This window comes from Plasmopara halstedii, assembly GCF_900000015.1.
Source record: "Plasmopara halstedii genome assembly, contig: Scaffold_322, whole genome shotgun sequence".
NCBI classification, from domain to species: domain Eukaryota; phylum Oomycota; class Peronosporomycetes; order Peronosporales; family Peronosporaceae; genus Plasmopara; species Plasmopara halstedii.
Genome location: NW_020187243.1, coordinates 1319507 through 1335014, shown reverse-complemented (window position 1 = coordinate 1335014; position 15508 = coordinate 1319507). Strand labels below are relative to the sequence as shown.

Below are 15508 nucleotides of genomic sequence, written 5' to 3'. Positions count from 1 at the left end.
GAAGAAGAAGGCATGCTAACTGCATGTATCGGCAACTTAGCTATACTAAATGAGGACCCGATCACAGGGAAGCTCAAGTACGAAGTCGTTGAAGGCCGAACCACCGCAACGTGTGTGTATGCAAAGTATCCGCTCAAATTCCTACATCCGCGACAAGCCATCCACCAGAGTTTCGATACATACATCACGGTCTATGGTGTTGAAGTTTAACTCTTTTCCCTTCTTTCCACTAACAGTACTTGGTGCTGCCATCTCTTTTTATTGTTGTGTTCAGTATCTCTTAAGCTATGGAGGAGGCCTTGTCGGAGGCGATTCCGTAAGCGTGGAATGCGACCTGGGTTCGGATACATCAGGTGCGTTCATGAAGAATTTTATCAATTTACACAAAGCAACTTTACACTTAAGAATATGCTACTGCAGTCGTTCTTGCAACACAGGCATCCACAAAAGTGTTTAAGTCGGAGAATGAGGGACAGTTTGTGTCGCAAACTTTCAAAGTTAGGGTGGCTACCAATGCTACGTTAGCATTTCTTCCTGACCCCGTCACATGTTTCAAGCGTGCTAAGTATCGACAGACGCAAGTATTTAATCTGGATAAAAACGCCAATTTAGTATTTGTAGACTGGTTGACTAGCGGTAGAAAACGCAGTTATTTAGCCACAGAGTCTATACGAGACAACCGAACGGAAACGCTTGAGCACTGGGACTTCAGTGAGTACGATACAAAGTCCGAGGTATTTGTCGATGGTGAACGGCTGGTGACAGACCGAGTTCGCTTGGCAGGTGCGTGACTCTACAACCTTTAAGGCTACCTGACCAAATAGCAATTAAGCCTTTTCTTGTTGTTTAGATGAAGAAGACGTGAGCTTACGTCAGCGCATGCACAATATGCATGTATTGGGGCTCATGGTGATCGTTGGCCCTAAGCTGAAGGTTATAGTGGGTCAGCTGCTGGAGCTCAGCACCCGCAAAAAACTTCACAACGCTCGAGACATTACTCCACAAGGGCGCCTTGCAACGGCTAATACGTTTCCTGGAGTTATCGCGTCTGCAAGCTCATTGGGACCAAATTCAGTTATGGTGCGCTTTTGTGGACAAGACATGGAGGTAGCCATGAACTATGTAAAGACAACGTTAGAGCCCCTAAAAGGTATTGTCGGTTATTCTCCTTATCAGGAGAATCGATAGGGCTTTCTTCCATGTCACGGACATTGTAACAGTACGTAAAAACTCGGCTCTTGTCGTTTATAGAAGCCAAGAGTTCTGTTGCTGAGCTATTATCAAATAAAAATCTGTTGCTTTTGCGTAACTTGAAAAGAATCTTGTAAGTGTATACTATTTTTGAAGCTTCTTTTTAGCACCGAAAAATCTATACTGTTGATGTTAGTGTTAATCTAAATGATGCAGATGTTTGTAATCACTGTCCAAAATAAATAGGTACAAAAGAACAAATCTCAATTAAGTATGACAAAATTTTGATTATCGATGAAAGCCAGCAGGTTTGTTTCTTTCCGACATGCTTTTCTTGCTCGATTTGGGCAGAAAATGAATCAGTCGCTCTGGCGGCAACTTAATACATGTCTGCTCTCTTGCTCTCTTTAATTGAATGTTGGCTTTATTTGAACAATAACTTGATGGTCATATATTGAATGGATAGCTCTTTGCCTGAACCATTTAATTTATATCCTTTCACCTTGCCCCAAACAGATTGTGTCACCTGCTCGAACATTTTATTGTCGGGAATGAGTTTTAGAATGGTGTTTGCAATGACGAGAATCAAGTCTTAGAACTTCCTGGATTATCACGGTTAGGACCGAAAAATTCAGGATTCACTGTAGCCGTTAATTTCTTGGCCCTAATAAAACTTTTTGGGGCCCATTCTACATTAAAATGGGATGTCCTACTTTTTCCCGGAATTCTAACTCCTGCTTCGCTGCCTCTGTTCCGAATTTGAAATTTTTACCAAAAGTCTAGGACATCAAAGGTGAGAAAGAAATAACGTTGGCGAGATGAAATTTCGATCGTTTACTCACTTCGTAAAAAGCGACTCCTTTTTTGTTCAATGGTTAAATTAGAAGGCTGAATAGTTATCGCTCTTGATACGTCAAAGTTGCTTTGTCAATTTCGAAAAGTTGAACGTGGTTCCAGACGCGGCAGGCAACATTCCGACAATTTAAGAAGGCATCTCGACCACCACACGCTGAACATGCAACCTTTAATGCCATTGACGCCTTTTCATAATTCGTTGAGGCAGTGTGAATTGCTAGCAGGCTTCGTTGGGGATTAGCAGTGCACTCTTGACAAAGGGTATCGTTACCTATGGACCCACAAAGCCGACAATGTTTGCTTAAATAGTACGAGTCAATCGATCGAAAGCCGCGACCAATTGGACGAGGAGGTGTACTCATGTCGACAGCATATTGGCGAGCTTTCACAGAAGATCGAGGTAATGCTGCATACCACGATCGAATATTGGCCCCGGTCAGCAAAAATAGCCGTTCGAGACTCGGAATAATCTGCGCAAAAAACGAGTTTAGAGATATGTATCATCATCGAATATATCTTTCGTACCTGCTTATCAATATAGTAGTGATAGTTAATGCTATAGCGCTTTCGTTTGTCAACGAAATCATCCGGTGACACAACCAAGTCCATTAAACGCGCACCAGGTCGTCCATTGACTACAATGTACGGGACCCGTTCTGCATATCGAGGTTCTGCCCGGGGATCTTTTTCCATGGCTTTTGTACTAACAAGTGCGGCAGGAGGGACGCTACAAAAAAAATTGTCAGCTTTAAATTGTTTTCATCAAGCGAATCAACTACCTTCCATTACTATACGTTCCCAGACGAACTTCTTTTGCGAAAATGAAATCTTTCAATGCCACTCGATTCTCCAAGATGTTGATCCAGAAATTCTCCACTAACTTTTTAACCTCAGATAAGTCACAAGTTGCAAAGAGCGTTTCGAGTGACGCCTGCATTGAGTGTTGCACTACACCACAGGAATCGCGTCGGACCGTTTCAATTCCCTTGGACTCAATGATACCAACTTCTTGCGTCGCCGACTCAAATTTATTGCCAACATAACGCTTTTTGGAAACAAGAATGCAGCCCATGTAGACTTTTTCAAGCTTTAGTGTTACTGGTCTACAAATTGAAGATATTAAAAAACAAGGTAATTTATATGCGAGGGTCAAATATTGATACCTCGGATTGGATGCAGTGACAGCATCAGCAATTTCTTGGCCAATTCGAAATGCATCTTGTTTGGATCGTCCTTTAAGCAGCACGAAAACGCTATCTGTGTCACCATATACAACATTGGCATTCCACTCCGCCCGCCCCTCTATCATTCGGATAGCTGCTTCAAGGGTACATCGCCCAGTCTAAGTAAAATTATTAGCATGTATGGTTCGACTCAGGGAAAAGGTGCACAGTTCGATGAACAAGATACCTGGACAATGGCATCAGCCAATTGAGCACACGGCATGCGCCCTGAAAATCCAGCCGCTGTGTACCCGTATGTCACATTTGAGATCAGCTTAAGCGCCAACTGTCGAGCATTCAAAACTTTCTCCAGACGTTCTTGCTTGAAATTTCTGGCCGTCTTCATCGACTTCTTTACCATGATTCGAGTCGACAAAATTTCGTCTAATATAAGTGGAAGGGTTCCGTGTCGAAAACTTTTTGGGCAAAATAGTGTCCCATTTGGCGCAATAATAATTCCATCTCGGCACTGCAATAGTCCAGAAGCGCTTGGGGCAAAACTAGTTACTCCAAGTGAAGTCTCTAGCTCGGGATTCAGTCCATCTTTCAAGCGACCCAACAAGCTGGAGTAGCATAAATTATACCCGATTACAAGCGATGGATAGAGAGACTACAAAAAAATGATAGATTTAGAGAAATACAAATTATGAAACGAAGAAAAGAACGACGGCTAACCTGAAAATCAAGAACCACGACAGGGTCTGGATAAAAGCTTGAGTGCGGTTCCATCACTAATGGAATGCACTCCATCGGAGCTTGACCTGCCACTTGAGTCCTATTCGGTGTGATCAACAGAAAATTTTTACGTTTTGTCACTCGTAGCATCACAGCCTCAACTCGGTATTGTGATCCTCGAGACAAAACAGAGTAGAAATCGATTCCAAATAAACGAGCCATCTCGCTTTGTGGTATAGTGTCAAAGTCAAATAGTGCTACGAGATCAGGATGAAAAATATGCGTACCTCGTTCTCGTAATCAACTGCAATTTATGTATAATCTGAAGATTAATCGTAGCTCTTTCCAAGAAGTATTGAAGTACCTTCCAACGCATTTGACCACCTTCCTGAAACCAAGACGTTAATCGTTCAGAGGAGTATACAGGATACGTTCGTTTAAGCACAGCCCAAATAACATCTTCGAGCGCATAGCGTGATAATTTGAGCTGATAAGACAAGGTAAACATGAGGATTGCAGCTGGCACAGAAATGGAACCAAACAAGTACCTCGGATCTAGTCATTCGCCAGAGGTTGAGAATGTACCTGCCGTGAACCCATAACCCAGCTGCCTTGTTAACTCCCCAAGTTGTGCCGATAGATACTTCAGATTGGCTACCACCTTCAATATTCGGAGCTGTGGTTGCATTTCGAGGATCTATCGGAGCTGACGGAAGACGTGAAAGTAACTGGATGAGATTTACCTGAACACATTATTAAAATTTGAAAGTTAGCTTGTGAAGTGTCGAATAAATTTATAATTAGTACTAACATCCATTTGAGATGCCCGATCAACAAGATACCCTATTGAGGCTTTCTGAACTTCGAATCCTGTTAAAAAGTCCGGATCCCATCGCCTCACTACATCTTCCAATAACTTAAAAAGTTCGCGCTCATTCGAGGCAAATGATACCGATATGTTTCCGCTGTCTACGCACAAACCCACAATCTCGGGCCTTGCTTGCTCTAGATCGTCCAAATTAAGCAAAAGTATACCGCTTTCTTTCGTCTTGGCATCAGTTGGCCCCTCTTGGGCATCGATTGCGTAGCATATCACTTTTATTTGGTCGTGGAGAGGATTTGGCAGCATATAGCCACGAGATTCCGCAAATATTTCGATAGATAAGATCGTAATGTTTGACAAAACAGCTGACGAATTCAATTTACTCGAAAGTGACACAGGTGGCGTCAATGAGAAATTTGCACGCTTGAGTCGTCCCTGACCAGTTGACAATTTAGTTAAAGTCGTAATAATTACAGCATCCTCATACACAATTGCTTTAGCGCACTTTGTCTAAAACTTGACGTCTTTCGGCATCATTACGTAGCCATGCACTGACAAGGGAGGCGTCTGGGGGCAACCTTGCGGGCATTCGTACACGACGTATCTAGTAGTTTTAATGGGAGCATTAGACAACTTCGTAAAGAACATCAAGAGGTTAATACACTTAACCTTTCCAACTCTTTCATCATGCGACTTTTGTATCCGTAACTGGGAGAGCTTACGCCATTGTTTAGTCTTAAAATTGTCACCACCTCCACCATCGTAAGGAGTTTTTAAGAGCTGACGCGTTCCAGTGGTATCAAATTCGGGTAAATCTTTCGTACTGAGCGAAGAGAAGTCAAATTTCTTACCGCCAAACATCATTGCTTTTGCAGGGATGTCGGCTGTGTTGCTGTAATAGGCTTGTTGATACTGAATAACAACCCAATGAGGCACTTTCGATTCGAACGAGGAGAAAATAGTTAAGTACCTGCACTGGATTTACTCCAAGTGTCCGCGAAGACGCAAGAATTTGCGAAAAAGTTGGAGGTTCGGGGCTGAAAATCCACAAGCGATTGTTGCCTGCCGCTGTTATTGGCGGCTGAGCTCTTGGACTTGGTCGAATAGGCTGTGGATGTGGTGTTAGCGACAGTTGTAGACGATCGATCGGACTTGATTCTTCGACTGGTACGATCGAAGATAGCGCTTCTTGCGGTCGTGGTGGTAGTAAGTCTTCAATGTCGCCGACCAATGCATAATCCTCAGGACTTGCCTTGCTTTTAGCAGCGCTTGCTGCCTTTGAAGCTGACTATATGACGCAGTGAGCCCAAGAAGAATTCCATTTCGTATCACAACATGATTTCGTACCTTTTTAAATCGTTGCATTGGTGTGTGAAGAATAACGCGAGGACTTCCTAGCTCGCTAAGAGGACTAGCAGTCGATTTCGAGTCCTGCTCTGCGATATCCCACCACTGATGTTTCGTATCTTGACCAGCATTGTGTTCTTCAAGTAGCTGTTGTGAAGCCAAGATATCTTCAATTTCATCACTTTGATTTATAAATTTGTCAACATCTTCGTTTTCATTGTCATCTGGTGTGATGTAACCGTCATGCCGGTCTTCGTCGTGCCATTCGTTATCATCGTTATTCGATTCACCCACTTGTTGCATCTCCAACAAAAGATTAACAATTGCTTTGTCTTCCTATCAAACAATTTATAAGTACACATCAATGCCGGCTCAGACAATAAATACCTGGTTCATATCAACATTGCCTTCGAGCTCAACTTGACTGTACGAGAAATCGCTATCAGCAGTAAACGAATTACCGCACGACATCACATCACCTGAAAATTCTTGACGGTGAGGGTCCAAAACACCACCATCTGATCGCTGTTCCTGCTTTTCTAATTCATTCAGTACCGCACTTAATGATTCTTTCATCCTTTTCTGAAAAAATGATTGAGAAAGAAGCGCAGATGCCGAATCTGCCGGTGAAGCACTTATTGAGGAGCCTGTGAGAGAGACAGGGTTGCGCTGGAGACTAAGAGACATCTCTGGCGTTCCTCTCTCACCATTATCGATACGACGTAGGCGTTCTTCCTATTGTTTTGAATTACACACAAAATAATAATCTCATGATGAAGGTGCTACACAGTTTGCTGATCTTACATCCCAAATTGCTGCCAACGACGGCACGTTACGTAGCTCGCCTGAGCCGTTGGCTGCTTTTTGTTGTTCACGAACGCGTTCAGGGTTTAAAATGCATGCAGCTGCTACATCAGCTTCCAGCGCACAACTTGATTGCCGTTCGAACCATCTTTTCGACTGTAGTGGAACCGGGGCGTATCGTCCGTCAAGAGGAGTTGAATTTTTATGAAATCCGTTTATTTTCGTTGCGGGAGTAGTAGAAAGCAAGAAAATACGGTGTTCATTTGACTCTTCGCCTTTTGTCAAATGATCTTGTGCTACTGGAAGAGGAAAACGGAACTACAAAAGAACGTTTTACAACGTTACTACGCTCAACGCAGATGGAAGAGTAAGGTGTCACATACCTTGACATTGCTAAAAGCCACATAGTTCAACCCTTCAATATTGTAGTCTGCAAATATCTATTAACAAAAACGAAAGCGATGGATCAACTAGTCTGATTAAATTCACGCACAAGATATTATCTACCTGAAGTAAAAATGGTATGTGTGCTTCATACGGCTGAAAATGTCGATCCCCAATTTCTCCATTTTCTAGCATTTGTATAACTGAGGTCACCAGACGTGGATTGTACAAAAAGATCTGTACGAATAACTTTGGTCGTGGATGATATCCGTAGAATGGTGTTCCTTGTACAATAAGCATCTTATCGTAAGTAAGTAACAAAGCCATACAATATTTCATGTAGCTGCACTTATTACCTTGGCAATTACTCGACCAGCACTCGAACTTGATCTTGCTTTTGGATTATTTCGTTGTCTTTGTTGTTGTTTAGAAGCATTAGCGATCTCAATGTCCTTTGCCAATCGAGGTAGTAGCTTTCGAAGACGCTCAGGATCTTCGAAATCCGGATCGTCATTTGCACGAAAGTAGAAATACGGAAGTATCTGTAGAATAAAGACTTTAACGAACTGGCAGCGAATACTACTAAACCTGAAGATACTTTACGCCATGGATGTGTATGAGAGCTTTTTGACCAGCTGGTGTTGCACCGAAGAGTCGAATGACTGGAACCTCGCGAGCTCGCAAATAGCACGGGGAATTGGGAAGTTTCTCAATTGCTCCTGCAGGTAGTGGACTATTCATGTAGTAGTCCACCACAACAGCTTCGACGCGAAGCTCCTCGTCAACCATGATTATGCTAAATCAGTAACCCATTATCTTCGTGCATTACTAATTCAGTACTCTTGTCGGTAGGTACAATGTACCGCTCCCTCGACTCAACAACGCGTTTTAGCAAAAGCATGAACCGGCACACGCTGGCCGAGGCTACAAGTCTTCATGACGGTCCCGTGGCTGTCTACCTCATGGCAGAGATTGCAAGTATGGTCTGTTATATATTAAGTTTGAAAGCTAAGAGGTTTAAAGCATATGATTGTCTACAGACTCGACAAAAGTGAGTGACCGGGACGCGGAAAAAGTGGCCGATTACATTCTGGGAAGACTCAATAAAAGCAATTTAAATGTTAAGTTGAAGGCATTGCAGATCATTGCGGTGAGAAATCAAGATATTGATGCCGAGAATGAGAAGTAGAAAAGTAATTATTGCTCAAATGGTACCAGTTTTGCGTTCGAGAGGGTAGTCCTGCATTCACGGATGCTATAAGGGACGAAGAGCAAGAGATCTCAGCCTATTCACGTACGCTTTGTCGAAAATGTAATATTTGATGCTTCAAACCTCCTTGACTTGCTATTATGACGGGCGTATCCAGAGTTTTCGGGTCCTCCTGATCCTGTGTATGGAGACGAAAAGTATCGTCGCATCCGGGTAGCGTCACAAGTGAGTTGTCTATTTTTTACGATATTTAAACGTGATCAATTACTTAGTTACCATTTTAATATCGTAGGAAGCATTGGTTTGTATAAAAGATGCAATGTTATCGCGTCGAACAGATGAGCTGCCTCAGCAACAGCCATCACAGGGAGCTACAAATGCGTGGCAGATTTCTCAAGAAGACACTTCAACATTTAATAATAACTCAAATGCAGCATATAATCAGAGGCAGCCAGAAAGACAGCAATCAAGCGTTGGTGGTTCGTGGGGCCAGCAGTTGCCCCCAAGTCGTCCAGCTCCTTATCAAGATAATCCAATAGGTAGATCCAATGACATATCTAGCTCCTATAATGGCTCGACAGGTGGAAACTTCAATCGTTCGTCGGGAGGATACGGTCAATCGGCAGGATACGGTCAATCGGCAGGATACGGTCAATCGGCAGGATACAATGCTAGATCTGGACCGTATAATGGCTCCTACGGTAATAGCGGCTATGGCAGTCAAGATCCTAATTATGGGCAAAGTAGCAGTAACGCAGGCAGCTACGTCCCTCAACAGATTAATACACAGAATGGATATGGGCAAAATGGACCACCACAACAACAGGTAAGTGGATTTAGCTCGTGGTCATCCACATCAGGTACAGGCTTAGCCTCAAAACCCTCAGGAGCAGGCGTCTGGAGTAGTTCAGGCTACCAAAAAAAGGATCCTGCGACAACTATGGAGCCGCGCTACAATCCATCCACGAGTCGAGACAATCGTCCCACTGTGCTTGTAGGTCACTCATTGACTTTTCCTAAGCCAGCAGGTGGCTTTGGGCGTAGCAACTCGGGTCTGGGGGGATTTAACAGTGGCACATACAATCCAAACGATGTTCGAGGTGCTAGCACTGGAAACGCGTACAATGTGAACAATATAGGAGGCGTTGCGCGAGGAAGTTTTGGTGGACACCAGTCTGTTGGCGCTCCGTCATACATGGATAACAGCTCCCACACTACCCACCGAATCGGTAATATGGGTCTGCCTGTAAACGGACAGCCGATAAATGAAGCACCGGCGACGGCTCTTGGAAAGAAGGCTGAAGTGCTGAAAAAGATGGGTTCGGCTGCATTAGAGAAATGGGATCGTCGCAATATGGACAAGTCAATGGCTTCATCTCTTGCGGATAACGATGAATTGCGGGTCAGTCCGCAAGTAATCGATCGTGGTTACTACCAGCCGAAGGCTCAGCAGGGGACTGGTGGAGGTGACACCAGCAGGTACGAATATAGAGTAATTATCTTGAATCTTTTATTAACCTCACAATTACTACAGAGACTATGAACGCACGATGATTGATAGCCTCTGTGCCCCCGCTGGTCTTTCTCGAGCGCCATCAGCTGAGGTATTAAAGCGCTTTCTTGACCTTGCTCAGACGCTCGATGTACAAACAATTGGCGATATTTTGCTCGACAAGCTGGAAGATGACACTTGGCAGGTCCGTCTGAAAGGTCTACACGTAGTTTTAGGGTTATTGGATTCTCCAGGTGGTGCGCCATACCGAGAGTTCTTTATGGATAATGTGGAAGTCGTTGAAGAGGTTCGTGGGGCCTTTTTTTATGGTTACAAGTGTGGAACGTGCTCATCAAGCTATTTTTTTGTGTCGGATGCTTTCAGCTTCGGAACGACGTTAAGCCTAGTGTAGTATCTAAGGCGTTACAGGTTTTGCGTGCTCTTGGATACGAGGCTGAAGCGGTCCAGTCTGCCGAGCCAAATGCTGGACGCTTAAGTGCTAAGCGACCACAGCGTGGAAGTCCCACGAAAAGTCCACAGCAAGAAATTGATCTTCTTGGACTGAGTTCGCTGAGTCTTGATACCTCGACCAGCCCAATTGATCAACGTGCATTAAAAAACTCTTCCGATTTTCTGAAAACTCCTGTTCGTTCGCAGCCATCATTACCTCGGCAGGAAGTCTCAGTACGTTCAGTACTATTTTACGTGCATATAGAGTGGAGTCTGATGCTTTCATTTTGACTTTATTTACCTAAGCTGTTAGAAGGCTTTGACACAACACTGAATTCTACATCGTCTAACCCATCGCCGTATCAGCCCCCACCACAGCAGCAGTTTTACCAGCACCCTCAGCATGATCAGCACAGCAAGACACTGGGTCATTTTGGAAAGGATCTTTTCGCGATCGCTAACTCTCCACGAAATGTTAATATGGCGACAGGTGCTGTCTCGGCAAAAGCCACTGACGCTCCAATTTTCAATGGTGGTCAATCTGCGTTTAACTTCATGTAGATGATCTGATTCACAGGAAAAACTTCAAATTTAACCAAAATCCAAAACCTAGACTGAAACCTTTATTATGGTAAATATCAGGCTTGAACTCGAATTCGCTTCCTGCTAGATTTGCTAGGTGCACTAGCACTCTTACGCTTTGCTTGTTTTTCGCGAGCAACGAACTGGGCAAGATCCCACAGGTCTTGCTGAATATTATTATACGGCCCATTGAGTATGACCATTACTTTTGTATCGCGATGATAAGTCAGACCAGTGATGAGCTTCGGAGTGATTAGAAAATACTGCGGCAATTTGCTGCCACAGGATGACTTCGTAATTCTTTGAAACACTTTGCGCTCGTTGTACACGTCCATGCCCTGATTGATCTCATCCACCACGCGAAATGGACACTTGGTTAAGCTCTGAAGAGCCATCAAGTACATGATGGTTCCGACAGATTTTTCCTAAGACACGGGATAGTTAGAGAATGCAAACTTTAATATACAGCTTGATATGCTTAAGTTCGTACTCCTCCGGATTGCTCCTCGGCAGTCATTGTCGAGAGCTGTGTATTCTTGCGAAACTGAGCACGACGTTGTATGCCCCATTTCGCAACATCCTAAATGACATCAGTTAATTGCTGTCATCCTGTAGTACCATGCAGATACTTCGATCACTAACCGGGTCTTTGTCGTCCAGCAAGATTTCACCGACACATCCTATATCCTCAAAAAATTCTCTGAAAGAGGTGTCAATGTGCTGCACCACTTCTTTAAGATTGGCATGCCATTTCTCCTGCATTCACATGGCACAATATGAGTAGCGAGCGAGAAACAAATCGGAAGTCCACTCACGAACCTTAATACCAGTAATACTTTCTACTCCATGAGTAACAAAGCTCTCTAGATCAGCCAGATTTGCTTCATCATTCCGAATTTGACTGCAAACGCGTTCATAAAGCTCGCGAATACTTCTATCTCCACGAAAGCACTCTAATGATGCCTTGTTATTTTCAATCTTGCCAAGCAACTCATTCAGATCATCGGGCAATTTGTTAAAGCGCTCTTCATATACATCCCAAGGAGCTTCCTTTTCAGCTTTGCTCTTTAGTTGCATCGCATCCCTCGCTTTACGTAACAAATTTTCCTTTGCAAGCTTGTAGGCATCTCGAAGGCCACTAGACAAAGGATGTTTGGATCTACTTAGTAAAACCACTAGGATATGCTCAAGTGCATTGTGCTCACCGCAGCGTGCTTTCAGTTTGCTTCAAGTGTTTCTGGGTGAAATCCACTCGGACTTGGTGTGTGCCAAGCTTTAAGGATAGACATGCCTCACGAGCGCTTGCTTCATACAAACTGGTTGCAAGAAACAAACAATGTTGGACCTGTTGGGCTTGTCTAAAAGGTAGAGAACAAACAGATATTACGCAGTCAGCGTGAGCATGCATCAAGCATCTCGATTGTGCTTACTTCGATGCTTGATTTTTTAATTTTCGGGTCAATGCCTCCTCTTTTGCCGAAACATCCTACAAAAACGTATAAGTATCTAATGTACCATAGCAAGGTAGAAACACCAGTATCACATACTTGTGCCAGCTCACTTTTAAGCGAATAGACCTTGTTGTCACCCTCGGCAATTTTATCATCCAAACGGATGATTGCTTTTCGCTGGGAGCGAATTTCGTTGACTCGATGCTGGGCAGTTCGTCTTTCTTCGGCATACTGTTTCTCCTGCTCTTTAAGATCAGTGATCTCAACATTTGACAGCGCACATTGAGGACAATGTAAATATTTTTAAATAAAGCAGCATGCCTCAGGTTTGTACCTTTTTCTTAATATTTCTCTCTCTGACGTCCAAATCATTTAACACTTGTTTCATCTCAGTCTTTTCTTCCTGATTCGATGTTGAGGCCGCAAGTAAGCGAGGATTCATAAGATCGTTGGTACGTGTTGTCACATTACGGTTACCATACTTGGAGACTTCGCAGTAATTGACAAAGTTAGACAACTTTCAACAAGCACTCAAATATCACGACATGCCTGAAGTGACGTATTTTTTTGAAGGAGTCACAAAAGCAGTCTTTCGCTCTGATGATGCGATATCCGCAAAGATCTGTCCTCCCGTGTTTATAATACTTTCGGTCTTCTGGGAGCCAACCATAACTGTGTGAAGACCCCCGTGAGATCGAAGAGCCTCAAGGACAATATCAGGTGCAGTCACCAGCTACCATACCAAAGCTAATGATCAGGGCTTATACCAAGAGCGCAAACTTAAGGAGTACAAGTCAACAAACCTCATCCAAAAAGCCTTTCATGCCGTATCGGTTGCGATAGTCGTTCATCTGATCCTCCGAGTATGGCCGATGGACAGCATGACATGTGCCGTTCTCTACAATCAGGATCGAGGCTTTAATTCGACGATCTGAATCTTCATTATTGATCTCATGAAGAATCGTGTTGTAATCCTCGTAACATTCTGCGACCAATGCTCCTAACAACCATTTTGGTAAGGTATCTTCCACATATTTGGCGTGTGTCGTTTCATTTAGCTTCATCTGCAGCAGAAACCATAAGCAGCAGCAGTAATGTCAAACAACATTTTGGAATAAACAATACATAAGAAAGCAAGTTACTGACCTCAAGTGCTATCGGACCCCAAACTTTCCGCTTCAATCGACTTTGGTTGTTCTTCACCCAGTCGGCAGCACGAATACAGTCTGGGTCAGCCCTTTGAAGAGCTAGCCGTCGCTGCACATTTTCGTTTTCAAGTCTCTCGAGTTTATCATTCACTTTTTTGCGCTCACTGTCCACGTACGATAGCTCACGAGCAAGTGCTTCTCTTTTGCTCCGTAGTTCAGTTTCCTACACTGACGTTAGCGAATCTGCTCAAACCTCCACAGAATTTACGCACCTCCATATCTTTTTCACGCTGCTGCTTCTCCAGTTGGTCCTTTTGCTTTTTAAGATCGGCATCGTCGGTAATCTCCGCGCGTTTCTTACGCCACTGCAAAAAATTCAATTTTTGATAAAAAGTGGCTAGCTTTAATAAAGACAAGATTACTAACTTCAGCTACTTCGCGCTCCAAGCGTTCCAATCTACGACGAGTCGAATTGTGCTGGTTGCGCAATTCTTTCACTTCTGAAATTGTTTGACTTTGGGCACTTTCCAAAGATTCAATCTACATACCACAGTTCAATCACAGCGCAGGTAATTCTTAAACTCTGTAAGAAGACTCACGGAAGCTTTTTCTTTTCGCATTTTTTCAACAAGCGTTCGCTTCATAGTATCGACATCACTTTTCCTGATTTCAAAACGATAGTAAGCGTCAGAATACAACGACAGCAATAAGACATACTCTGTTTTGACATCTTCCAGTTTGATCTGCTCTTTTTTTATAAGTTCCACAAGAGGCTCAATCTTTTGTCGGCGCTCGTTCTGGATTATGGCATCCCAATTTCAGAAATTTAGCACTAGTAAATTTTATATCTATATACTCACCACGATAGCCTCCTTCCGACATAATTTCTCTTCCTTAAGCTTCTCAACGTCCGCTTTTGCATTCTCAAACTCAAGCCACAAACATTTTTTCTCCATAATATTCGTCTATTGTGAGTGTAACAAAGAGCATGAATCTGTAAACCACCTGATCAAGATCGACTTTACGTGATACGAATTGCGTAATATACCTCTTCAATACGTGCTTCGTAGTCTTCTACACGCTCCACTTCTTTCTCTCGCTGAGCATTTTCACTTTTTTTCAACTCCAACGCTGCACGTGCATGCTCCAGTTCCTGTATTAGGTCATAAAGTTGATCGGCAAGGTGGACTAGAATCCTCTCTCTACGAGCAGTTGCCCACCCGTTCTTTATCTAGCATGCTGTGTTGTAGTTTTATAATCTCATCATGCGTGCTAGCCAAATCACTATCTGTTATAGCATTTTCCGTTGCTTTAAGCAATTGCACAGCATTCATCCGAGAGAATTCGCCAACTTTGTCTTGTGGCAGAAACTGACATAAATTGTCGATTTGAATACATGCATCTTCCATGATAGCTGCTACCATCTTGAGCGTCGAGTCTTTGCCATTAACTTGCCATGTGCTCTTGTTGTCTCGAAAAATGTTGCGTCGAATAACCTTGTTACCGCGTTCAAAGAACAGCTCAATCTCCGTATATCCACTCTCCTTCTCGTGACGCACAAACTGACCCACTTTGTCAGCTCGACCCAACAACTGCAGAGTAATTAAAAAACACAACAATGACTTGAATGCACAACAGTGCTAGTATGTTACAAACTTACGCGTGTGCTGCCAGCTAGACCAACGCAGAGCGCACAGACAATAGAGCTCTTGCCCGTGCCATTGGGACCTGTTATCAAATTTAATCGTGGTCCCGGACAAAACTCAGCATCTGAGTATGTCAAAAAATTGTGCAACTTCACGCGAAAGATTGATCCGTCCACGTACTCATCCGAGCCTTCAACTGAGCTTGTCACGTCGCTCATTATAGCTAA

The 15508-nt window shown here is 43.5% G+C and overlaps 4 protein-coding genes across 4 annotated transcripts; 2 read left to right on the top strand and 2 right to left on the bottom strand.

Annotated features, from left to right (window-relative positions):
• Positions 1–12: 12 nt before the first annotated feature.
• On the top strand, positions 13–1188 carry PHALS_08408 (urease accessory protein d; the record flags this gene model as incomplete). The annotated part of the gene is made up of 4 exons (XM_024723751.1): positions 13–189; positions 275–353; positions 421–783; positions 851–1188. The coding sequence occupies 4 exons, from the start codon at positions 13–15 to the stop codon at positions 1186–1188; spliced, it is 957 nt and encodes a 318-aa protein (XP_024574696.1).
• A 771-nt stretch (positions 1189–1959) lies between these two features.
• Positions 1960–8091, bottom strand: PHALS_08407 (recovery protein 3; the record flags this gene model as incomplete). Its single annotated transcript, XM_024723750.1, has 22 exons — positions 1960–1970; positions 2034–2050; positions 2104–2516; positions 2572–2773; positions 2826–3149; positions 3210–3388; positions 3457–3879; positions 3945–4170; positions 4232–4431; positions 4493–4687; positions 4756–5202; positions 5273–5371; positions 5437–5679; positions 5738–6055; positions 6115–6450; positions 6502–6849; positions 6919–7236; positions 7302–7358; positions 7426–7490; positions 7553–7586; positions 7659–7844; positions 7906–8091. 22 exons carry the CDS (start codon positions 8089–8091, stop codon positions 1960–1962), a joined length of 4827 nt encoding a protein of 1608 aa, XP_024574695.1.
• A 110-nt stretch (positions 8092–8201) lies between these two features.
• Positions 8202–11015, top strand: PHALS_08406 (Epsin-like, N-terminal; the record flags this gene model as incomplete). The annotated part of the gene is made up of 8 exons (XM_024723749.1): positions 8202–8280; positions 8343–8452; positions 8521–8596; positions 8670–8737; positions 8805–9991; positions 10047–10311; positions 10389–10688; positions 10761–11015. The coding sequence occupies 8 exons, from the start codon at positions 8202–8204 to the stop codon at positions 11013–11015; spliced, it is 2340 nt and encodes a 779-aa protein (XP_024574694.1).
• Positions 11016–11092: 77 nt separating this feature from the next.
• Positions 11093–15465, bottom strand: PHALS_08405 (structural maintenance of chromosomes protein; the record flags this gene model as incomplete). Its single annotated transcript, XM_024723747.1, has 20 exons — positions 11093–11461; positions 11527–11616; positions 11679–11792; positions 11856–12174; positions 12242–12394; positions 12467–12522; positions 12584–12748; positions 12822–12976; positions 13037–13220; positions 13291–13551; positions 13634–13858; positions 13908–14000; positions 14062–14175; positions 14235–14298; positions 14353–14432; positions 14496–14600; positions 14684–14788; positions 14856–15227; positions 15296–15405; positions 15462–15465. 20 exons carry the CDS (start codon positions 15463–15465, stop codon positions 11093–11095), a joined length of 3138 nt encoding a protein of 1045 aa, XP_024574693.1.
• Between the last annotated feature and the right edge of the window lie 43 nt (positions 15466–15508).